The following is a 24,606-nucleotide window of genomic DNA, read 5'->3' on the forward strand; positions in this document are numbered from 1 at the left end:
GACGGCAAAAACCAACCAGGGAACAGCTGTCTAAATGAATCTGTTTTGTTTATGAAACCAGAATAGCTACGGTCACATCAGATATGGCAAATAATTTACAGTGGGACGTGAATGTAATAGCTACTTTAACTCTCAAATGCAACAGGCACATTATTATGCATTTCTCTGAAATCTGATCTGGCAAAAAAAAGTTTCCTTCATAGGTTTGTGGAAGAAACCAGTGTGATAACGTTCTGATGGGGCATCATACCCCCAGGTAATATGGAGGGATTTAGCTAGCTTTTTGAAATAGTAAATGTATCCTATGTTTATTGCAACGGTTCAAATCTGATTTATGCAAGTCTGATCTGGTATTTACCTTTCCTTTTAAAGATTATTCGATGAAACCAGTCTAATATAGTTCTGGGTGGTCTAGAATATTTTATACTGGTCTATGCTATGAGGGGTTTAACTGGTAGGCCTATATATGCCTAAATGTCTGTCTTAAGGGCCTATGATGAGTTAACATATGTGTTACTTTGAGAAGAGCATCGTAAGAAAATTCAAAGGAAAGCATTACTCATTCACTTTGGGAAACAATAAAAAAATATAATCTATTTTGAATACATGAGATTACAGCTTTTAAGGTTAAGAAGCTAAATCAAAATGCGATTCATTGTTTAAACTTCTAAATGATGTGTTAAGGATGCAATAAAATCTACAATCTCTACAATCCTCCACTTAATTACAATGAAGAGAAGATACTCTCGTTTCCAATTAGTTAGTCCTTTCTTACACACTGTGGAGCTCATCCCTGCAGCAGGCAGCAGCACCACAGACCTACAGGAACATCTGTATTTCTTTAATTGTGTTGCTTCCGCGCTAAGTCCCGCCCAGAACTTTGCGCACGCCTCTAGGTCCAGCTAAGGGATTCTCTTTCTCAGTTCGCAAATGGGTTGGATTTGACTGTGTTACCGACGGTCCATTCCAGGTCGTAAAGCCATGCTGACGTTTGCCATCGTGTCTGTCATTGTGACTGTATCCCAGGGGTTTAGTAGGCACAGCGGGGCTCCGGACACCGCTGTGGAGTCCAGTTATGGCTCTCTCTGGCCATTGCCACAAAAAGTGCGTTTCTCATCGTTGTCATTAAAAATAAGAGGCTCCAGCTTCCAGATCCGGGACGCGGACGAGTCCTCTGCTGGACCCAGCTGCAGCCTTCTCCAAAATGCTTACAGAAGGTACGAAATATATCACTAGTAGGCTATTATGGTTCTCTGCTAGTCATCTGAGGCTTATCAGCAGATACAACCACTGTGTAGTGCGGACTGAAACTCTTTACTATCATCTGCAGGTATTATGAATACATGTTTCCCAACGAAAGAACCAAAGGGCAAAGGAATGGCTTTGGAGATCCATCTGAACTATCGCAGTTGCATGTGTGGATCACATCCTCTGACTCGGAGTGTGACGCCTACCCCGTTGCGACATCGGACGAGTCATGTGAGTCTACCTCTCCCTCCCCTCAATGTTGGTCTAATAATTAAATAACATGCAGACGAGGCTACAAATTTGATTTAGGCCTACATTTGTTGTTGTGGCCTATCTATTTACTTATTTATATATATGATCTATTTATATATATGAGTCAAAAAGCAACATACAAACTTTGCTATACCTTGAGTATGAGTGTGTTGCCTATTTTGGTCTGTATTGAATTGAACATGTGCATAACTTTTGGGTGTCTGTGCAGATGAGCTGTCCGTGAGCCAGCCCTATGCTGTCTTGAAGGCATCAAAGGTGTGGGGGGCTCTTCGAGGTAGGTCTGGCCTTCTTTCAAATGTGAATCCACAGGCCCCCCTTGATAAGCCAAGTGTCATGTTAGTTTCTACCTGGTATGTCTGCGGTGATTTTCAAATAATTGATAACACAAACAAGATAACGGTTTCACAAGCTCACCACGTGGTGAGCTTGTGAAACCGTTATCAATTATTTTAGGCTGTGATTAAAAAAAAAAAAAAAAAAACTAGTTTGTTTCTTCTGAACCGTCATATTTTGCTTCTTTCTCGACAGGTCTCGAAACGTTCAGCCAATTGCTGTATGAAGATGAATATGGCGCTGTAAGGATTTCTTTCTTTGAACATTTTAGTTTATATTTCCACCCAGTGATGAAAGGAAGAAGCTTTGTGATGAGACTTCTAAACAAATGACAGTAATGCAGCCTCCTATTACTAGCATCCCATTGGCTATAATAAAGGTGGTATTGAGAGCCTGGTGTGACCAGGTGCACTGGTCCAACATCAGCATGTCTGCTATTGTCCAGTTCAGTTCCCTGGGGTGATGGTGTGAATGGTAGATGTTAGCGATAGACCTACTGTGGAAAGCCTGCATAGGACATTCATCGGCCTACATCGACCCTCACTATACGTTTGTTGAGATACTAGAGAATATCCCTCAGCTTGGATGTAGATAGAAAGCTTTTTTATTTTTTCAAAGTATTTTTGTTGGTTTTTGTTATTTTCAAAATGGTGTACAAATGATAATGCAATTTTACAACATTTGTATCCCCATGAATGCTAAGCTTATTTGAATCATGTACTCGATCATCATACTGCTTTTCCGGTTAGAGAGGATGTTTACTTTACTAGTCCCAGTATGTAAAACACAGTGAAATAACATTTATTAACTTTATTAACTGTAATTTTGACTGTGTATTTCAGAGAAACATTAACCTCACTGAGATCAGTGACTTCCCAAGATTTCAACACAGGGGGGTCTTATTGGATACCTCTCGTCACTTCTTGCCTATTAAAGTCATCTTGGCTAATCTGGTAAGTCTCTAGCGACCATTACTCCTTTTACGGTTATACATTATTCACAAAAAGCACAATCCTCATTATCATCCCACAACAAGTGTGTGTGCTCACTGGATCTGATATCACTTTGACAGGAAGCGATGGCCATGAACAAATTCAACGTGTTCCACTGGCACATCGTGGACGACCCGTCCTTCCCCTACCTGAGCAGGACCTTCCCCCAGCTCAGCCAGATGGTCAGTGCCGTACTCACGGCCAACATGGTTTAGTTTCATTCCGTATGTTTATATATTGCTGGAGATCGTTCAGCTTTGTGTTGCTTAAAGCTGCAGTGTTTTTTTGTGGTCTCATTGTTTATTTACTTGTGCGAGCAGGGCGCCTACCACCCGTACACGCACGTGTACACGCCCGCCGACGTGAAGATGGTCGTCGCGTTTGCCCGGTTGAGGGGCATCCGGGTCATCCCAGAGTTTGACACGCCGGGACACACGCAGTCCTGGGGCAAAGGTGGGTTTAAGACGTTTGCTGGCGATGAGTAAACACCGATGCTTCAGCTCCATAGGATCCTGCCGACCCCGGCCTTATATTCCAGAAAACCCCTGGAGAACCAGCTCCTCTGAGGACGTGAACTCATCAGCCGTTGTCTTTTTGAACCAAGAAATTAGACGGCGCTTTGCTCCTACGATGCACTTGACCCTGTACTAGTCTAACCTGTTTCCTGATTTCTAATAGCTAGTCTGCACTGCTCTGAATGGAAAGTTGCTCATGCAGTTGTTACTCCTGTTTTGATTGTGCGCTGACATTGTACGCCAGCCTCACGTGTTTCACTGGTCTGTTTGGATTAATCCCGGACTCTCTTGATCAAGGTTTTTGTAGGAGGCCTTAGTGTGTGGCCCTAGTGGATCCTACACTCAGGATATTATTGAATCAAAATACTTTTTTCATGAATTTGTAAGTTGTGAGGATGTCAGCCATTGAGTTATGTCAATCCACTCACTTTTGGATGTAGAAGGATTCTAGTTCAGAGTTGTCCTGTCCAAAGCTGTGCTGCTCCATGAACTTTGTAATATCTGGGTCGGACTTCCTGTGGATGGGGGAAATCCACAGGAAGTCTGACTGACCAGTGTTTTGTTCTGCTGTCTTTACCAGGACAGAAGGACCTGCTGACGCCGTGTTACTCCGGCTCCACTCCCTCTGGCACCTTCGGGCCGGTCAACCCCATCCTGAACACCACCTACCACTTCATGACCCTGCTCTTCAAGGAGATCAGCGCCGTGTTCCCCGACCCCTACGTTCACCTGGGAGGGGACGAGGTGGACTTCAAATGTTGGTAAGAGCTGAGGTTGAGTTCATTGCAGAACAGAACAGAACTTGGTCACTGAAGTTAATCTGAACTTGTATTTCTGAATCTTCCCCCATCCACAGGAAGTCCAACCCAGATATTACAAAGTTCATGGAGCAGCACAGCTTTGGACAGGACTACTCTAAACTAGAATCCTTCTACATCCAAAAGTGAGTGGATATAGATCAATAGCTGACCTCCTCACAACTTTAACAATTCATGAGAAAGTATTACCTGCATCTTAGTGCATTATCCCTGAATGTTGTCACATATTACCTGCATCTTACTGCATAACACCTGCACGTTACCTCCATCTTATTACATATTGCCTGCATATAAAATAAAAATATGAGATAAATGTTCATGCATACTCCCATCCTATTGTATTGTACCATTAAATATGGAGCATGAATTGGATCGATGTTGGTAGGAAGCAGATTGAATGTAAATAACACCAGGTAGAACGCAGGTATGTGTTATTACCATCAAAAATGTGGAAAGAAAAAATGAAAGGTTTCCAATTGTATTAATTTAGTAATTATATATATATAATTGTAATAATTATATATATTCAGGCTCTTGGATATCGTCGCTTCCACTCAGAAAGGCTACATGATATGGCAGGAGGTATACGACAACGGAGTAAAGGTGAGGAGTAAAGATTTAGTCTCTGCTTCCCTCTTGATTTATCATTTCATTATTTCTTCTTTATTCTATTACATGAAGTTATTGTATTATCATCAGCAGTGTTTATTTCATGAAGCATTGGTAAAAAGTTGAGATGAGGAATGGTGTTTTCATGAAACTATCGGACGACAGACCTCATTTCATGTCATCAAACATAACATGAAAAGCATCCAAGTAACCACAATCATTTTCTAACCAGTGGCTCTTCAGGTGAAACCGTCTCATGAATGGCGCTCTGTTACCATGACCCCTGCTTCTCTGCTGCCCTCTGCGTAGCTGAACCCGGACACCCTCATCCACGTGTGGAAAGGAACTCAGCAGCAGTACCAGAACGAGATGGCCGAGATCACCTTGTCGGGCTACAAGACGATTCTCTCCACCCCCTGGTACCTGAACCGCATCTCCTACGGGCAGGACTGGACCAGCCTCTACAGAGCCGACCCCCAAAACTTCACAGGTGTGTGTCGGCTGCAACGTGGCTTTAACTGACCCTCTCCAGTCAGCGGAACGAGACGTTACGCAGGGAGAAGAGTTTGTCGATCCTGTACGATTTAAGTGGATTGTGTGAGAGGGACCAAACAGGATCGCTAGGTTTGTTATGAGGAGCAGGGGGGAACCCAGGACTGACAGGATATTATTGGCTGATGTATATAGTATATATATATATAAGTCCTGTTTGTTGTTTTCATCAGCATATTTTTAAGATGTAAAAGTTATTGATTGAGATTTGGGATGAAACATTACAAATAGTTTTCAATCAATGTTTTTTTTCTTATGGGTCATAAGTGACTTTAGAAATTGTGGTCAAGGGTGGATTTTAGGAAATGAACCTGAGCAAAGGTCGTCACCTTGAGTGGGCAGTCACAGCACTTAATGTGTTGTTTATTTAACTCACGTTTTGATGCATTCTACACAGGGACTGACGAGCAGAAGAAGCTGGTGATTGGTGGAGAGGCCTGTATGTGGGGCGAGTATGTGGATTCCACCAATCTGATGCCGAGGATGTGGTACGCTTCTTCCTAAACCCTAACGGCTGTTCCCGGTGAGACTGGTTCAGACTGACCCTGATTGGGTCAGCAGCACACATGTAATGAGTGGTCCATCGTCCGGCTGCAGGCCTCGCGCCAGTGCTGTGGGGGAGCGCTTGTGGAGCGCCAAGGGTGTGACCGACGTCAACGACGCCTACAGCCGCCTGGCCAAGCACCGCTGCCGCATGGTGGAGTGAGTGACCGAGTGGCTCTTTGCGTGAAGCTTTGCATATGTAGGACACGTGCAAAATGTTTCTACATGTTTCTTTCTTTGCTGGTTGTTATAAATAAGGTGACGTTATTATTAACGTCACCTTATTTATCTTCTTTTGTTTAAAGAAGTCTGTATTGGGAGAAATATACATCTTTCCAGATAATCCATTACTTTTTATGTAAAACATTTAATCAGAAAATCAGGATGAAGAAATGTGTTGCCTATACTAATATATTTGTTATGTTTCTATTCTTTTAAAGGCGCGGTATCCAAGCTCAGTCTTTATTTTCAGGTTTCTGCCGTCATGAGTATAAAGGGATCTGAGGGAGCAGCACAAGAATGGACCGAGGACACGAACAAGTCATGCATTATTTTATAAATTGTCAATGCTCATTTCATAGCCAAATTTGTATGTTTAACGGCAGCCACTGAGAAAGTTCTAAAAATACTCATAAATCATTATAAAAAATACTTTTTATGATTCAGTGTGAATACCTGAACTGGATTATCTTTTTCTAATAAATAGGTTTTGCAATAAATGTGAATTCATACTGTATTCATAGTTGTATGTGCTATTAACAATAAAATGGGCATAATTTACATTATTTAACATTCAAAAGAATCTGAACATGTTCTTCAGAGCATCGTGTGACTTAATCCTTAGAACCTCCAAGCGGGCCAATCCAATCCCTGGGGCGGTCCACACTCTGCCGTATGGAGAGAACGAGAGAGGGCGAGAGACAGTGACTAGGCCAGCCCAGCCAGTCTTTGTAGCAGGCTCCTCTGGTGCTGCGGGTTCATGGCCTCGTACGAGTCCAGCTGGAGGGAGAAGGTGGCGTTGCCAGAGGACAGCGTCCGCAGGACCGTTGAGTAGCCCTTCAACAAGAAGATACCGTCAGTTCATTTAGGAGGATTCATATCTATCGTGTTCCCATAACGGGGCAGCCCGTAGTTGTTTGTTCGGCCTCTGCCACAGCTACCAACAATGATTAGATATAAGTGACTTTTGTATACAATATCTGACTTTCAACTTTATTATCGACATATTCAGCTGAACTTAAAAACACGTGATGCTTTGAGCGCATCATTTTTGGTTTCTACAGTTGTTAATGTTGAATGCGTATTGATTAGAAACTTAAAAAAGCAGAGGTGTGTGTCCCATCGTGGAAAAACAATACACACCAATGGAATGGGATTCACCAATCAGAATGAAGTATTCCACAACGCTGTTCAATAACTATATATATATATATATATATATATCATTTAAAAAGCTGCGTGCGTGTGTGTGTGCGTGTGTGCGTGCGTGGTCATCCGTAACCCACCATCATCTCGGCCAGAGGAACGGTGGCCAGCACCAACTTGTTGTCATGGCGACTCTGGATGTCCCGGACGGCCCCGCGCCTCTGGGCCAGGTCCCCCAGCACGGAGCTCAGGTGGGCCTCCCACACCGTCACCTCCAGGGACATGACCGGCTCCAGGACCTGCCCCCCCGCCCGCCTCATGGCCTGCGTCAACGACAAAGCTGTATCCTCAGCACAACACCTGCAGTGTGTGTGTGTGTGTATGTGTGTGTGTGTGGATACGCACGCACACACGCACACACAGAGTAGTATGTGTGTGTTGCTGTACCTTAAGCATACAGCGGGACACACAGGCGGACACCATGGCCAAGGATGTCCCGGGTTCCAGGCTGACGCTCTGGATCGCCGTGGAGACGCCCTGGACTGGGTAACCGAGCAACGGACCTGGGGCAGGAAGCAGAGTCACAGCTGTGGGTTTTTGGTGACATCATCTAGTACAAGTAGTGGCCTATCAATACGTTAGGTCTCCGCTGGATATCTGTGTCTGCGTGTTTCAGCAGAAGTTGGCGGTTAAGGGCGAAGCATGAAACCAAATGTAACGGGCCGTAAACGTGAATAAAACTATACGTTTTTCTGGGTTTGACCATTGCTGGAATTGCTATTTTAATACACAAGTGTTGGATATTATGCCTTTAAAAAGTACATTTAATAATAAAAAGGGAAAGAACATGAATCCTCGTGGAGGATGATAAGTTCATACGTTACCTTGGAAGTACGCGCTCCGCACGCCGTTGTCCACGGCGTCCTTCATGTCCGCCGACATCTGCCTCTCCGCCTCCTCCTCAAAGATCAGGTCACAAGCGTCCCCCGACGAGGCCTCGTCCAGGGGGCGGACCTCCAGGGTCACGGTCACCACGTGCCTCCGCTCCCCCACCGTCCGCTCCAGGGTTTCTGGAACAGAGGGCGGGCAACGCTCAACGCCAGGCAGCACCTGGGGGCTCGCAGACTATAAAAAATATAAATATCTTATTGAATTCTTTTTGAATTCTTTTAGTTTCGTGTCTCTCCATCGGTCGACAACGTTTGGTTTCTGTATCGTAGCACTTCAAAGCAGTTGTGAATTTGTATGCACTTTCAAAACAAAAGCGTCCGCTGAACAAAGGCCCCTAGCCTCTATGGCCTCCTCCTCTCTGGTATCATACCCGTGGCAGAGGCCTGGGTCAGAACCGTCTCCCGGTACGCCACCTGCAGGGGCCCCAGGTGCGTCTCGATGCCGTACTCCCTTCTGATTCGGTCATGGAGGATCTCGATGTGCAACTCGCCCATCCCACATAAAATGGTCTGAGGGAGGAAATTGGGGAAAATGTTCAGTTTTTTCAACTCCTGACCTCGATCTTGAGTATAAAGTATCTGCAAAGGATTTTATGAAGCAGGCGATGCCATGTGTGATGGTATTACCTGTCCGGAGTCTGGGTCCACCCTGACTTTAAGGCTGGGGTCTTCTCTCTGGAGGCAGTTGAGCGCATGCTCTAGATCTGTCAATAAAGGTTATTAAAGGTCATTAAAACAAACAGCTTTTATTCTCAAATAGGATTCATTATAATCCAGCCACAATATAGTGCGATGACACACACACACACACACACACACACACACACACACACACACACACACACACACACACACACACACACACACACACACACACACACACACACACACACACACTGACCGGCCTGCTTGGCCATGGTGGGGGGTTCTATGGAGCAGAAGAACACGGGCTCGGGGACCTCCACCCCAGACAGGACCACGCTGGCCTTGGGCCCCAGCTCTCGGTCCTGATTGGCTCGCCGGGCGGCCGCCGCTGCAGAAGCCTTGGAGGACACGATGGTGTCCCCGGTAACGGTCTACAAACAAAGGACAGAAATGCTGTTACAGCAATAGAGGACACATGGAGATACAATATGAAGTTGCTAGTAGAAGATCACGCGACACTACAGGTATCCACTTACAATGGCCTTCACGTTTAACTATAGAGCAAGACTAGAGGATGACAAACGGACAAGGCTTCATAAGGGATATCCACCGCACTGCCAGAAGCTCATTGGACGTGTTCCGTAAGTACCGAGCCTAGCGGGAGACCTCTCTGTGCGTCCCCCTTGTCTTCACCCCACCGCACCTCAGAGCAACGAGGCAAACGACTGACCTTGACTCGTAACCAAGCCAAGCGTGTGGCCTCTGCGGCGTGGTGCCTCTACCTGCTTGAGTCCCACAGCGAGCGCGATGTTTCCCGCCGTCAGGGAGGTGATCTCCACGTGTTGGTCGGCAAACGGCACCAGAAGCCGGCTCAACCTCTCGCTGCGAAGGAGAAACCGCACTCGTGAAACACACGTTGGTCGCACAACGCCGGGCGTTACACAGCAAGCCGCTGCTTGGGCTACGAAACCCGTTGTAGAGGTATGCTGCGTGAGGAAATATTATATATAGTCACTATTCATATATAGTCTGCAGCACTGTGTCACATGATTAAAAGCGGCGACAGAAACAGCTTTTACAATAACATTGAAAATGTATTCAAATAAAAATCCTCCGCCTTTTTTCGAAATCCTTCAGGATCGCTCGTCACTGATCATGTCATGCCACTCCATGTGAAATGATGCGTTGTTGTCTAGAGAGCGCCACCTACACTGTGTTCCTGTTGATGTTGTGGACAGCCGTTTGGGGTTTCATGGTGCCTGAGTAGATCCTGAGAAACACCAAGGGGCCTCGCTGCTTGTCATGGACCACCTTGAAGGCCAGGGCGCAGAGATCGTCTTTGTACCACCGCCTGCACAGTGACACAAAGTGGTTTAATGTGGTGCACTTTGGCCCTGTTGTCTTTAAAAGGATAGAGCAATAACTGTAGCTACAACTTAAGCCACTAGAGTGTAGCTGCTCATGGAGAAACATCAATAGTGCTAATTGAAGTTGGGGTTTGTCAAACAATGGCATGGAAGGATGCACTCACACCAGGTCATTGTGTCTCTCGTCGGGGGCCGGGAGGTAGGCAGTGATTGCGTCTAGGAGAGGCTGAACACCTTTGTTTTTCAGAGAGCTCCCGCAGACTACAGGGACCGCCTTCTGGGCCAAGGTCACCCGCCGCACGGCCTGCTGGAGCTGAGGACACGGATGAGGTACGTGCGGTCAAACATATCTGTCCCATAATATTTCACGAAAACGTAACTGATGGTTTTCCAGAGTCTATTTCCTCATCATTGATGAATTCGTAATGTTCTGAACAAATGCTTCAATGCTTACTTTTATTGAGGGAATGGCATCAAAATCATCACTGAATTCAGTGAGTAATAGTTCAGCAAATTCGTCATCTAGATCTGCCACCTGTGAAGGAATACATCAGCATAGTGTTTGATGACGATATTATCTTCTGATCTGTTTGGAGAATAATACAACATAATAAATATAATAATAATGATAATACATGTGGATGAAGGTTGAAGTACCTGCTCAATCAAAGCCGCCCTTGCCTCCTCTGCCTCCTGAACCAGACCCGGGTTCTCTACCTGGCTGAGGGGTTTGGTCTCAAACCCTCGGCCGTCATCCTCCCGTGACGCTGCCTTCCATATCATTTGCTGGTTGCTTACCAAGTCGATCACACCTGTGAAGGTTCGACCGACGCCAACAGGAATCTGTAAGACACAGTTGTGTTGACATTTAAGACAACATAAGACATGTCGTTTTTTTATCCCAGATGGGAAAGTCTGGGATTTCATTTCGGATCAAGTATTTCAGTAATGATCATGTATGTATTATGTTTTTTAATTCTTGCTATTTTCGCTTGAATACTCACCTGAAGGAGGAGGGGGTTGGCTTTCAGCTTCTGCCTTATGCTCTCAATGGAAAAACTGAAGCTGAGGGAAAGACGATAGACTTATTGAGATGTTCAAAATTCCTCTTGAAATAACCCATCAGGTTGTTAGGTTGACTTACTTTGCTGAAGGTTTATCCATCTTGTTGAGAAAACAAATGCAGGGAACATGATGTTTTTCTGCTTGTCTCCACACCGTAAGCGTCTGAGCCTATTGCCAAACCAATGACCACAAAGAGCATGTAAATGCACCTAATTATTGTACACACGACATGTTAGTTCAACCTCAGAAAACATTCCAGGCACGAATCAGATTGTCGAACCTCTACTCCGGCAGACGCATCGAACACTGCCACCGCCCCGTCCAACACACGAAGAGCACGCTCCACTTCTAGTGTGAAGTCAACGTGTCCTGAGATCACACACACACACACACACACACACACACACACACACACACACACACACACACACACACACACAAAGTACCTCATTATAACTCTCCATTTTAATGCCATTTTCTTCTATGCCAGCAACTGTTTCATTTTTTTTTAATCTCCTTCTTTATGGAGGTAGGTCTTACCTGGGGTGTCTATTAGGTTGATTCTATGTGTTTTCTTTATGGAGGTAGGTCTTACCTGGGGTGTCTATTAGGTTGATTCTATGTGTTTTCCAATCAAAGGTGACCGTTGCAGACTGTATGGTGATCCCACGCTCCCGCTCCTGTACCATGAAATCTGTAACTGTATCTCCATCGTCAACATCTGAGAGAGAGAGAGAGAGAGAGAGAGAGAGGCAGACAGAGAGAGAGACATCTCAAGTTGATGATGATGATAAGATCAGACAATTCTCCAGATCGTCCTGTCTGACCCACCTCCTAACGACCGTGTGAAGCCAGAATAGTAGAGCATCCTCTCTGTGGTGGTTGTCTTCCCGGCATCGATGTGGGCCATAATGCCGATGTTTCTGATCCTGAGCAAGAAGATTGGAGGTCAAAGCAGACCCATCTTGGGGTTCCAACGAGGCTAAAAACTACTATTAGCAGAATAACAACTTACTTGGATATATCTGGATTGGCAACCATTCGCAATGATTTGACATTATCTGTTTGAAAACGATTGGTGGATAGATTTGATTATTAACAAAGCAAAACATAAACAAATAACTATGGTAAAATGAATGAAATATTTAAATCACGTTATCAAAAATCGAAAACAACTAAAGTTAAATAGACAACAAACACACCTGGCAAAAAGCTATAATATCTCTTCATCTGACAGCTCGCCCTCGAGCTGCAGATCTGAAACCCGTGCTTTAATAAATGCCTTCCCTGGAAATCAAATAAAAAAGAATCAGTATTCATTAGCATGTTATAATAAATCAGAGGCAGTAAGATAAAGATAACTAACTTCCTTACCCAAATCATCATGCTATAGGTCCCAATGCCCCTGAGTCGCATAGTCATTAAAGGTTTAATCTATTTACATGTGCGAGGGAAACCTGGAATTCATATATGACAGATATTACACAGTACATGATAATGTGTCATAACCACCATGTAATAAACCCCCCATATGTGGAAACTAATTCAGTTTTCCTTCACATTTAATTTGGAATGTCAAATCCATGCCTTTTCGGCTTTGACGCGTACTTTCAAAATACGTCCCCAGGAACATAATTGCCTCATACATAGTTCCGTATAGAGAACCTTTCACTATCATATATCTAAATAAATAGGACATCTCTATGTCATTTATTTGACATAGAGTAACGAACGATACTTTAAACATTACATCATGTAATTACTTTAATCAAGGCAAAATATATCGTAACTGTCTGCAACTTCTGAAGGGTTGAAAGTCGGACACTTTAACCTACGGACCAAACTCGAACTTCCTCTAGACATCGGCTTTGGGGAAAACAACACCTAGAACCCAAGCCCGAAAGTAAAACAGTGATATAACATCTATCAGTGGGACGTCGTCTTCGTGCAGACGTTTTCTATAGTAAGACACAACATCTAAGATAACATGGTAAGCCTTCTGTCTCTTATATTGTGTAACTATTGCTGGTATGTCCCATAGTAAACCACGTTAGCTTAGCGTGCTATCCGACATGTGGCAGAGAATCACGCGTCTGTTTTCTTCGTCGTAGGACTGAGCTGTGAAGGGATGATAATACTTTTATATGAAGTATTTACCAATATCTGTAGAGAGTAATCACTAAATACGAAATGATGCACTCGCAGTACGGCCTGTCCACGTGTTCTTTGGTTGTTGAACTGCTGTTATAGGGTTAGTTCTCCTTGGGTAGATCACAGTGGGAGTCTCGAAGACGTCCATGTCAACAACATGTTTAACGTGTCTGTTAAATCACCATCTATCGCCCAATGAGCCCATGACCCACTGGTGAAAGACCTTTTGATTTGCAGTGTTATGAATGTTACGACTAGGTGTCGGTGGGGATCTATGGGAACTTGGGAAGTAGCGCTTATCGCCAAAGGTGTCGCCAGAGAGAACGAAACGGAAATCTTTGAGACAACCACTTCAATTCCCGTCATTAGATCAGTTTAAAAAAAGAAAATGGTAATGTAGGTTTCACATATGTATTCCAAGCATTACCCCAATGCTATCCTCATTTGATGTAATCAATCATGTATCAAGTTTACTGGTTTGTGTTTTAAGTGATAAAATAGATAGCAATGCCAAATCCATTTCTAGAGGGTCGTTTGTTTTTGCAGTATGAAACAGTTAATAACAGGACGATTTGAATCAATAGTTTGAGCTACCATCCTCAACAGTTCGGTGACTTTACTCAGTGTAATTTGCCACGTGTTATTTTAGTGTTTTATGAGGGAACTAGTGTGGAGGGTAGTGTTTCAATTGATTTGACCAAGAGACAGAAAAGCTACATAAGTTTTAACCAACCTCAAGACTTTTTTTAAAACTGCTCTAATGATGTCTACTGCACAAAATGCTAATTTAAAAAGGCTGTATCTGTAACATGTTAATACAATTTCCTGTTATTTCTATGTATTTTTACAATGCACTATAACTGCACCAAGGTTGCACATTATATATCGGCTAATATATGCATACGCAATCCAATACCTATTTCATAGGAGCCGCTTGGTAAAGATGCCACGTTTATCACTAAGTCTTCCTCCTGTCTATAGCCTCAGAACGAGCACATTGAGTTGAGTCGCAAGCGGCATGGCTACCGCCTGGACCATCACGAGAGGAAGAGAAAGAAGGAGAGCCGTGAGGTCCACGAGCGCTCCCACAAAGCCAGGAAGATGATCGGCTTGAAGGCCAAGCTGTACCACAAGCAGAGGCATTCTGAAAAGATCCAGATGAAGAAGACGTGAGTAGAACCCCTCTGCTCTCAACCTCAAGCATTAGTCTGTCAATGGTTTGGGAGAAACTGAAATAATATCAACATATTACAAAATTTAAAAACGAATGGATCTAGCTATTTTTTTTTAAATATATAACGATATTTATTATGTACTGAGTCCATGTATAGTTGCTATAACTCCTGTTTGTAACGCTCCCAGCCTCAAAATGCACGAGCAGAGGAAGACGAAACAGAAGAACGATGACAAGACGCCAGAGGGAGCGGTTCCTGCTTACCTGCTGGACAGAGAGGGCCAGTCCCGCGCCAAAGTCCTGTCCAACATGATCAAACAGAAGAGGAAAGAGAAGGCTGTGAGTAATGCCTCATCTGGGTTAGGCAGGACATGATAATGTGCCTTTTCTATTGTGGCATTGTGACGACACCTCGTCAGATTATGAGCAATCGGTTCGTTTGGGATGACGCTCCTGTTGATTGTAATAATCGCTGTATGGCAGCAAACATTTGTTTTTATGGATTGTGTCTTTATTGTACATTTTCATGGAACTTTTTTGTCCTTGTGCTAAATACAAAAACACACATAAGTATACATGGCCACTTGAACAATCATACTTCTGAATTTGTCCAGCACTGCATCTTACTTTAGCACCTACACAGTGTCTGTTTTGATATGGCTGCCAAAGGGTCCGCTGTAACGCTGTCTGCCCCGTGTCCTCCCCTGCAGGGTAAATGGGAGGTTCCCCTGCCCAAGGTGCGCGCTCAGGGCGAGACGGAGGTGCTCAAAGTCATCAAGACCGGCAAGAGGCAGAAGAAGGCGTGGAAGAGAATGGTCACCAAAGTGTGCTTCGTGGGCGACGGCTTCACCCGAAAGCCTCCAAAGTACGAGCGCTTCATCAGACCCATGGTAAGCCCTTCTTCAGCGCTTCAAAAAGTGTATGAATTATCGTTAGCCGATATAGAAAATGTGCTGTCCCGATAATCATGGGTCATTGACGATGACGGTAAATATCACGATAGGCTTATTGGTTCCAAATACCATTCTGAACAATCCATCTGAATAAAAACATTTTTGATTTTCAATGATAAAAAAAATTAAACTCTTATTTGCCAAAATGTAAGGGCATATCTTGTTCATTTAATCTGCTTTACTGATTAAAGCAGTCGACCTCTTGACGATACAATACCATTCAAAGAAGATAATAAAGGTTCATTGCTCTTTCCCCCGTACGACCCCAGGGTTTGCGGTTTAAGAAGGCCCACGTCACTCATCCAGAGCTCAAGGCCACGTTCTGCCTGCCCATCCTGGGGGTGAAGAAGAACCCGTCGTCTCCGCTGTACACCAGCCTGGGGGTCATCACCAAGGGAACCGTCGTGGAGGTCAACGTCAGCGAGCTGGGGCTTGTCACACAAGGAGGAAAGGTCATCTGGGGTGAGTGGTTTTCTCCCGGTCGTGATGTTTTTGTAACGGTAGCAGATTCTGTCTTGCCAGGCCAGATTGGTCCACCTCACGGTGACACCTTTCCTATCGGCCTTGTATCATGTGGCTGTGCATGTTGATGGTTATGGATATGATTCATTGCTGAGTGTTATCAGTGATGTAACACAACCTGTGTTTTTGTCTGTTTACCAGGTAAATATGCCCAGGTGACCAATAATCCAGAGAACGACGGTTGCATCAACGCGGTGCTGCTTGTGTAAACTGACTCCTGCCTCATACGGACTGCTGACCCTTCTCACTTGGATTACTGAACATGATATGGATTATGGATGGCTTGCTGTTGGCTGGAATCTGAAATACTTTCAGCATTTGTAATAAATAAGTCATTTGTTCTGGCACTAGTTTTTTTTTTCCTTTAAATAAGATGGTATTGGCAAGTTTGATCTATTTTAAAGAAGCAACTTGAAGGAAAAATAATAAGGTAAAATATATATTAAAGAATTTGGTTGCCATTAATTAGTATGCAAATATTTCCCAGGGTTGGTACCAACATGAAGAAAATAGTTTTCAACAAATTCGTTTTCTTATGATGACCTTTATCATTGTTAAACCAGTGGTAGGTGGGATCTTATTGTTGAAATAGACACATTTACAATAATATAAAATATATAAATTCAACCAATAATAGACACATTGTTCAGTAAATGTATTTTGGATTGTTTAAAAACAGGTTTGCTTTGTGCCTTCAAATATGTTTTCCAGTATAACATTTTCAATTTATATATTTGTATTCAATTGTGTTGGCTAAATAACCCATTCGGAATACAAGCACTAATGCTGACCTTCTTCCACTGTTTCCCACTGGCCATGGCCTTCATGCAGTACTAATTGTGTGTAAAGGGAGTGCTGGCACTTTGCTCAACCCCTGCATTTGAATTTATCTATTTTCTACCTACATGTTTTACATATTTTTTTGAATATGACTTCTGTGAATTAAAATGGTCTTGGTGACAATTTTGTGGTACACCTAAAGAATTACATTTAGGAACCACTGACCTAAATGACCCACGGCCATCATTTGACAAATATGATCCCTTCATTTCTAGTTCTAAACCATAGGCCAGAACATGATGTCACAAAAAAACCCTATTCATTTACCAATATCAGGAAGTACAACATTAATGTGTTATTGCAGTTACCACACAACCTAAAATATCAAGCTCTGTGATTATTCAATTATTACAACATTGCTATTCAGTTTGCATTATGTGTGATCTTAAATAATTGGTGAGCCATTAGGGTTAGAAGTTAAGTGATGACAAAATGGGATTATTACTATAGCCTTGGGATCGTTCTGATGTTGGAACCCACATTCTATTTCACTACACGGATCAGTCTGGACCTCAAGCCGTCCACATCCATAGATATATATACTTTTTTGGTATACTTCATGTTATCAATCACATGATGGTGTCAGATGTGCTACGCTGATTGGCTGAAGGAGGTTTTTTTAATCAAGATAATTACTCCCGCCCACTGATAATGATGTGAACCTTAGATATATATACCATCATGTGTTTGATTACATGAAGTATCTCAGCCGGCTGGCAATCGTCTTGCAACCCGAGCGTGAGAATCCTCCCTCATCCTTAGGATAGTAGATTACGATTTCATCTGCCATGTCACAGGCCTTATTATGGTCTTGTTTGAGGCCCATGGCTTCCATCTCAGCCATAATACACTGGACAATGTGCCGGCGTTCCAGGGGCAGGAATGGGATGAAGAAGTCCACCACGTTATTCTCTCCACCTGCACAAAGTGAATGATCATTTGTGTGATGTAAAGCTGAATATAAAATGATAACCATGACTTTTAGAGAGTCCACATTGAGTGCATTTATGTAAACATGCCAGTTAGCCGAATAGCAAATAGGCAATTTTTAATCTGTTATCTCTGAAAGCTTGGTAAAAACTGTCATTAAACTGTCATAGAAGCTGTAATTAAAATAAGGCAATCATTAATTCAGACGTAACTGCATATTCACGTAAAATAATAATCATGTTTTATTTAGTTGGTAACCATGGGATAATTGCAATAGTATACTTGAGGGTAGTGGTGGGGGAAAAAAATTAATTCTGTTCAGTATCACGATATTTTGCGCACGCAATTATAGCGATTACAGTAGCACAAAGTATTGCAATATTTATTTTTATTTTTATTTTTTTAGATTTCAATGTACCATGTTGACCAACTCCTTTTTCTGAGCAAAAATGCCAATATTCGCATAAGTTAATTTAACATTTTGGTTGATGGCCTTGACAAAAGGACTGGACTCTAGCAGTACACATTTTTGTTTATTTTTTGATTGAAGCTCTAAGTTACTCTAAGGTAGCTCTAAGTTATTTATATGATATTCTCAGGTTTATGTTACTCTACTATGTCTGCTTTATGTTACTCGATTGTATTTAAATCATTTTAAGTTATGTGCTGGGAGCTCAGCATTCATGTGAGAGGTCTCCTTTTCAGAGAATAATTACTATGGTCCTGTGTCCTGAATGTTTAAGGACAACATTTTTGCACTACCCTCCTAAGTTTTTGCACTTCAGTTAATGTGTAGAAGATAATGTTGTTCACAGAATTAAATGTGACATTTGAAGTGATATGAGCAGTCTTATTTTCCATTTTTTTTGTAATGGAACATCGCAGAATGGAATCACAATACTTGCTGTATCGCAAAATGGCAATAATATTGAATCATGGCCCAAATATCGCAATACTATTGAATCGTCACATTGTTGCCAATTCCCAGCCCTACATCAGGGTGTGAATATTGTCCGTTAAGCGATGGCGACGGCCACTAATGACAGTAAAGAACATCCTCCAGCCTCACAGAACACTCATCTTAAAGTATCAGACTTACGAGTGAACAAAGATGAAGAGAGGGCCCTCTCCACGTCCTTCAGTTTGATTTCCTTTCTCTCTTTTCCTGCATTCAAGGAATCCAAAGTGGTCTGTCTGATGATTTCTCCCCCAGCATTACTGTCAGGAATGTAAGCAAACATGTTTAAGTCCCCTGTGCATGAGGTGCATAAGACTTTTTCTACCCTTTTTCCAGGAATCGCGATTGTTCAAATTGAACTATGCATAACGTTGAATGTATTCACCTGAGGAAGATGAAGATGGCCTTCCGATATGACACGCCATCCAGCTTGTGAAGGTAATCCATAAATGGCTTTATGCTGTCAATCAGGTCAGGATGCATCTTGTCCATCTCATCAAAGATGAACATGGAACGGGCACAGTTGGTGACATTTCCTCTGATCCAATGCTGTAACTGAGACTGTGGAGGAATGGGAGACCGCTATTAGAGAATGGACAACATGCACCAGTCAACTGCTACTGGCACCGGCCTGCAGAACCACAAACACATTATTCAGACTACCTTATAGGTTTCCACTTGACTTGCATGCTGGAAATCATGTGCACAGTTAAAGTAATGGACAAAGCGGCTGTCCATCCCCTTCTTGTAGATGTTTTTGACAATCAGCTGACTGGCAAAAGTCTTTCCTGTGCCAGCAGTCCCATGGAAAGAGAGGACCAGAGGCTTCTGTGGGTTGTCATTGTTCATGAATCCAGTCACAGCTTTCATGATGACCTCTGCAGCTATGTGTTGACCAAAGAGATTTGTTCCCAGGTCATCCTCCAAACCTTAAAGTGAAAGGGCAAAGAAAAAGGCACACAGCTGCTTGAGATGCCAAGTAATAATGCATAACTTAGTCATCGGCATTGGTCCTAACAGTGAAATAATCAAATAATCCCTAGTCAATGATTTTGAAACTGTATGTGTGAACTCAGATCAGGAGGGTCTGCCGCCGCCACATCAGCCACAACAGTAGCGCCTGGTGGCCTCTGGAAGCTGTGGCGGTTGGCTCCAACTTGATACCGACCTGAAGCAGAATATTTTTCCTAGCCTGTTTAAGACATAAAAGACGCAGTACATCGTACCTAAAGAGCTATGTTCATCAGAGCACCAGCGCCCTGTTGTGGTCGTCTCTTAAAAGTGATTTCAAAGGTTTTACTCCCACTACCTTGTAGTTCCCAAGAAGTCAGAGGGGATGGAATCCATTTTGCATCTGAAGAAAAAATAATTTGAATCCTTTGTTGTATTGTGGTTTCGGTCTATCAAACACAGGTAAGAATTCTGTTTATTTTGGAAGTGGGCGGAGTGGTAAATAAGCCACGCCTACAGGTTTTAATTGACCCAGGTAAACCTGGGCGGAAATGGCAAAGAGGCCATGTTTGTAGTGTCTGACTTATCTTCAAACTCATACAACCTTATATGGTGTTGTGTTGACCAGTATGTGAAGAAGAAGCCATTCATAACTGGTGTTAGCACTACATAGTGGTCCAATGAGTACTGATGTTATCTTCAAACATGTGGTCAAAATAAAGCACAGACTAAAATAATTTATAAATTATTATTATATATTATATTACATTCTTGACAGTGGCTAGCTGTGGGAACTGGTTTACCGCATGCTGGTGCCCTGCTGTGATCTTCCAGGCGTTGCCTCTAGGCATCACTTACAATCATAGAACTAGTGTTATAATAATGTAACTATCGTCTTGGCGCCATAAAGTGGTCATCCGCCAAATAAGGATTACCATCAACAGGAGCACAGCCTGTCAAAGCTATATTATAGGCCTATTTGGGAACTAGACTATTTGTAATTAACCTGATTTACGAGTGAGTTGTAAAATAAAAAAATAATTACTGCATTATTTACCTGCTCTGTTCCCTATTACAACCTATCCAGTCCTTATCAACAGGTTATTTTTACTACAAAAACGGTCGGTCACTTTTTGGGCCACGTACCCAGGCTCTGTGCCGCCTCCCCACAGAAGGTCTGCTGTAACATAGTAGGACTTAAAGAACCAAGATAAACAATGATGGAACTGGGAAACGTTTGATGTATAGTTATTCTGAAAATACACTGAGCATTCAAAATACGAATGGATAAATAATGAAAAGATCTTCCCCTTTTTCAATATGACAACTGAACAGAGGAAATAATAAAGACACACTCCTACATGGCAGCCCTTTAATGTTTTATCCTACCTCTTTTGTCAAAGGAAATCCAAACCCCGTTACAGTCTTCGTTGGGGGTTGTTAATTTGTTATACCAATCACTGAGAATCCTTGTAAAAGAAGAGAATCCCAGAGCATCAGTCCTGCCAGTGCACACTAACATCAGCAAAAGTAGGCCTACTCCGAGTTGATTTCTGGAATTCATTTTAAATAAGATAAGAATGTGATGTGAAAGCAAAGTGTCCCCTCTTGAGCTACCAGAACACATTAGTTTAACTCTGGTCCGTGTCGGAGCCAACAGGCGCGGTCACTTGTCAAACCAGTCCGGATGGTCTGGTGCTATCAGGAAGTGTTACAGCGATGAAGTAGTTAGACATATGCCCATAAACCATACAATGTTTTTTGACTAATGTTCATGTTTACATAATCAGGTTGATCACTCTGGTGCAGCGCATTTATTTTTCTGTTGGGAATATGAAAACACGATATGGTTCGCAGCGTCTTTCGCTGGCATACTTATCACATACTTTTATACCGTACTGAGTGAACGTAGGCCTACTTGTATTCTTTCACATCATAACCAAATACAACCAACAACAAACAGCCAAATGTGATTGACACCCTTTTGACCCAACGACTTTGATGGGATAGCATGGAAATAACATGAGACTGAAACATTAACTTGCTTGCTACAAGTATCAGCATAACAATCCCCGTAACCATTGGCTCTTCAGCCAACTTATAGTAGCTCACTACTAAGCTTCCCTTAAATAACCCATACGTCACACTGTTCATTACCAAACATAGATCTATAAAGCATTATTATTTACAATAATTCAACCAACCTAAGTTTCATTTAACTAGCAGCTTTATTTTGATCGGCGCCCACCATTTTAATCACTGACGCTAGGCAAAACTTATTTTCAGCTGCCATCAAATTCAATGTCTCTGCATGTTACAGTTAAGAACTCAGAGTTTACCCAAGCGTACTTATATCGTCCATGATCATGGTTTTGTTTATAGTCAGTTGTTTCTATTCAGTTTGCCTGCTGGGTAAACTGAATATACTGAATATATAAAACCACAATATGGTTCACAACGTTTTTTGCTGGCATACTAACTTCTTAAACACTGCTGCGTAGGGGTGGGCGGATCAATCCCAAAACATCGACTAGTTTCAGTTTCTCTCTTCGTGAAAACATCTCACTGGCACCCCACAAGGACACACCTCTGCATTCCTGCTACAATTTCAGAAAGGGTGTAACATGTCTCCATTACTCAACATGTTGACAGACTGGATTGTGGTTTAATTCTTATGAAGCATACCTACCTCTCCAATCTTACGTACAGAAAAAAATATTTGTTTAAGGGTTGTACAAGTAATAGAGAGAAGTTGATGGTTTTTATGTGCATTTTCTGATTCATGAAGCTGTTGCATTAAGCTAAAAAGTGTTCCCTTTCTGTTGTTCCCTTTCTGCTTTGATGTGCCATATGATGAGGCCCTATCTGAATTAGTGATTTATTTTTTTTATGAAATTGTCTTTTTTTAATTGAACAACGTAAAATGCTGCATTTCAATTTCAAAGAGGTAAATTCAAAATCAATTATTTTGGATACCTCGTTTTCAAAGCATAATATTCGGATGTTATGAATTCAAATGTGTTTATTTTTTGATTTCCTTAATTTAGCCGATTCTTTTAAAATACAAGACATTATGGCATTGATTTATTTCCCTAGTATACACTCTCTCATCTGGATGAGGATGTTATCAGAATGGAAACAGATAGCAACTGCTGTCATTCGTCGGTTACCTCACCCATTGTGTGGAGCGCTCTTGGAAGTCATAAGGCGACTGTACCAAGTAGTTTGAAGAACCAGCCCATTCGGAATTCACAACATAATTAATACTGCGTAGCCACTTAATGACAAATTACAATAACTTCACAAGGTGTGTGTCTGTGTCTGTTCTGCTAGGCCTACTTTTGCCAACATCATTAACTGGTAATATCTGCAGCTATACTTCTAAGGATATCTATTCAAGTAGTTATAAAGTAGTATCTATTTAATATATATGCTACAATATATTGCATGGTGGTACGGTTGCTATAGCCCTATTGTCAGTGGTAGCCAACACAAATAATCTCCCTTTTTGAGTGGAAACACACCAACACACAGCTCTGAAACCTGTCCCTCATGCACTGATGGAAGTTAGAACAGAGCTACAATAAGGCACAGTAAATACAGTCGCGGTCAATTGAAAAAGATGATTTAATGTTTGAAACTGAAGGTCAGCATTTGTTTCAAAATGGAGGACTTTACATGAGTTATAAGAAATAGTTACTTATTTTTTTTAATTATCATTGAACTGCACTTTAATTATACTGGAGTAACATCTGAAAATACTTATTTTTTGGTATTAAAAGGTTGAGCTCTTTGGACGCCCACCAGGTTATGCATTGGAATCAAACGGTTAAATTATACCTTTCAATATAGCTATAGTAGGCTAATATACAATTAATCATAATTAGACATGATGTAACAAACCGCCTATCGAAATAAAAATATTTTTCAATAACTTCAACATAGAAATGTACAATTGCACATTGCAGGTAGCACTCAAATTTGTTGTGTAGAAAAACATGAAATCACTTGAAGTCAAATTGACTTTTATTGGTGGAAAAACATTACAATTATGAGTTAAGGCGCACAATAGCAGTCAATGGATAAAAACATACTTTCCCTAAGTAATTGATCACCCTTGTCCATTGTTAAAAGGACACCATTACAGTCCTGAAACGTATGATAAATTATCAGACCATAAGACCATTCTCTTCACATATGAAGGCATTTAGGAAAGAGCCAACCCAAATCCCCAATGATAAAGGTCATTATTTTACAATATAATCCCTTTGATTTTCCACAGTTATATTTCAGCATGTGGAGTGCTAACCATAGGTCAGTACATGATTATTATTGTTCATGTTCCAATGTTCCAAAGACGTGGTCAAACAAAGACACAGGGAGTCTCTCAGTGAGAGTCCATCGAGGACAACTACTTCTCCTCCCGCCCATCGGAGCTTTGTGCCGTAGCTCAACCATCCTCAGGATATCTAACCGGAGAAGACGCCACCTAGGACCCTCTGCTCGGCACAACTACCCATCCAACCTGCGCTACCCAACGCTCTTCACCTACACTGGCCTTGAAGTGATGGGGGCACTCTAGAACTGCCAATCGGCTGTCAAGAATGTAGACTCCATCTCGGCCTCCTCTTCCCGGTCCTTACAGAGGCGTTGATCCCCCCAGAGACCACGGCACTCCAGCCGCCCTCCCAACCCCCTACTCGTTCTCACACACCCCAAGACCATCGGGGCGAGGAGGAGGGACTGAAGTGAGGGGAAAAGTCTACGGACCTCTTGTGGACAGGGGGAGAACAAACACTAAACCCAAGACATAAGACACAAGACAAAGACTGAACATGACAAACAGAAATGT

At 42.4% G+C, this 24,606-nt stretch overlaps 3 protein-coding genes and 1 pseudogene across 4 annotated transcripts; 2 read left to right on the forward strand and 2 right to left on the reverse strand.

The window, feature by feature from the left end:
* Positions 1 to 861: 861 nt before the first annotated feature.
* Positions 862 to 6,642, forward strand: LOC311367810 (beta-hexosaminidase subunit beta-like). The gene is made up of 14 exons (XM_084486640.1): positions 862 to 1,217; positions 1,331 to 1,479; positions 1,730 to 1,795; positions 2,050 to 2,096; positions 2,697 to 2,807; positions 2,927 to 3,028; positions 3,167 to 3,299; positions 3,942 to 4,122; positions 4,218 to 4,304; positions 4,710 to 4,782; positions 5,098 to 5,278; positions 5,738 to 5,828; positions 5,938 to 6,042; positions 6,324 to 6,642. The coding sequence occupies exons 1-14, from the start codon at positions 982 to 984 to the stop codon at positions 6,385 to 6,387; spliced, it is 1,626 nt and encodes a 541-aa protein (XP_084342766.1). The 5' UTR covers positions 862 to 981; the 3' UTR covers positions 6,388 to 6,642.
* A 106-nt stretch (positions 6,643 to 6,748) lies between these two features.
* gfm2 (GTP dependent ribosome recycling factor mitochondrial 2) lies at positions 6,749 to 12,822 on the reverse strand. Its single transcript, XM_084486638.1, has 20 exons — positions 12,650 to 12,822; positions 12,478 to 12,562; positions 12,291 to 12,336; positions 12,107 to 12,204; positions 11,871 to 11,996; positions 11,556 to 11,644; positions 11,355 to 11,443; positions 11,215 to 11,275; positions 10,868 to 11,053; positions 10,665 to 10,745; positions 10,375 to 10,523; positions 10,054 to 10,194; positions 9,626 to 9,725; positions 9,100 to 9,274; positions 8,826 to 8,902; positions 8,570 to 8,708; positions 8,133 to 8,318; positions 7,696 to 7,811; positions 7,389 to 7,571; positions 6,749 to 6,939 (listed from the first exon to the last, which is right to left on the reverse strand). Exons 1-20 carry the CDS (start codon positions 12,695 to 12,697, stop codon positions 6,811 to 6,813), a joined length of 2,304 nt encoding a protein of 767 aa, XP_084342764.1. The 5' UTR covers positions 12,698 to 12,822; the 3' UTR covers positions 6,749 to 6,810.
* Positions 12,823 to 13,128: 306 nt separating this feature from the next.
* nsa2 (NSA2 ribosome biogenesis homolog) lies at positions 13,129 to 16,422 on the forward strand. Its single transcript, XM_084486742.1, has 6 exons — positions 13,129 to 13,265; positions 14,408 to 14,595; positions 14,789 to 14,939; positions 15,311 to 15,490; positions 15,823 to 16,015; positions 16,217 to 16,422. The coding sequence occupies exons 1-6, from the start codon at positions 13,263 to 13,265 to the stop codon at positions 16,282 to 16,284; spliced, it is 783 nt and encodes a 260-aa protein (XP_084342868.1). The 5' UTR covers positions 13,129 to 13,262; the 3' UTR covers positions 16,285 to 16,422.
* A 149-nt stretch (positions 16,423 to 16,571) lies between these two features.
* On the reverse strand, positions 16,572 to 21,403 carry LOC311367880 (torsin-1A-like; annotated as a pseudogene). The gene is made up of 5 exons (XR_014684231.1): positions 21,144 to 21,403; positions 19,467 to 19,732; positions 19,189 to 19,364; positions 18,945 to 19,063; positions 16,572 to 17,833 (listed from the first exon to the last, which is right to left on the reverse strand). The product of XR_014684231.1 is annotated as a torsin-1A-like (transcript).
* Between the last annotated feature and the right edge of the window lie 3,203 nt (positions 21,404 to 24,606).

This window comes from Micromesistius poutassou (assembly GCF_964030765.1).
Source record: "Micromesistius poutassou genome assembly, chromosome: 22".
NCBI classification, from domain to species: Eukaryota; Metazoa; Chordata; class Actinopteri; order Gadiformes; family Gadidae; genus Micromesistius; species Micromesistius poutassou.

Bases quoted from the DNA above. Each gene is read 5' to 3' on its own strand.
- LOC311367810 (XM_084486640.1), top strand. From the start codon at position 982: ATGCTGACGTTTGCCATCGTGTCTGTCATTGTGACTGTATCCCAGGGG. The intron at 4,783-5,097 runs GTGAGGAGTAAA...CCCTCTGCGTAG, and splicing joins TATACGACAACGGAGTAAAG to CTGAACCCGGACACCCTCAT. The intron at 6,043-6,323 runs GTGAGTGACCGA...ATTCTTTTAAAG, and splicing joins CACCGCTGCCGCATGGTGGA to GCGCGGTATCCAAGCTCAGT.
- gfm2 (XM_084486638.1), bottom strand. From the start codon at position 12,697: ATGACTATGCGACTCAGGGGCATTGGGACCTATAGCATGATGATTTGG. The intron at 12,337-12,477 runs GTGTGTTTGTTG...GTTTTCAAACAG, and splicing joins ATATTATAGCTTTTTGCCAG to ATAATGTCAAATCATTGCGA. The intron at 10,524-10,664 runs GTAAGCATTGAA...CCGTGTCCTCAG, and splicing joins ATGCCATTCCCTCAATAAAA to CTCCAGCAGGCCGTGCGGCG.
- nsa2 (XM_084486742.1), top strand. The intron at 14,940-15,310 runs GTGAGTAATGCC...CCTCCCCTGCAG, and splicing joins AGAAGAGGAAAGAGAAGGCT to GGTAAATGGGAGGTTCCCCT. The intron at 16,016-16,216 runs GTGAGTGGTTTT...TCTGTTTACCAG, and splicing joins AGGAGGAAAGGTCATCTGGG to GTAAATATGCCCAGGTGACC.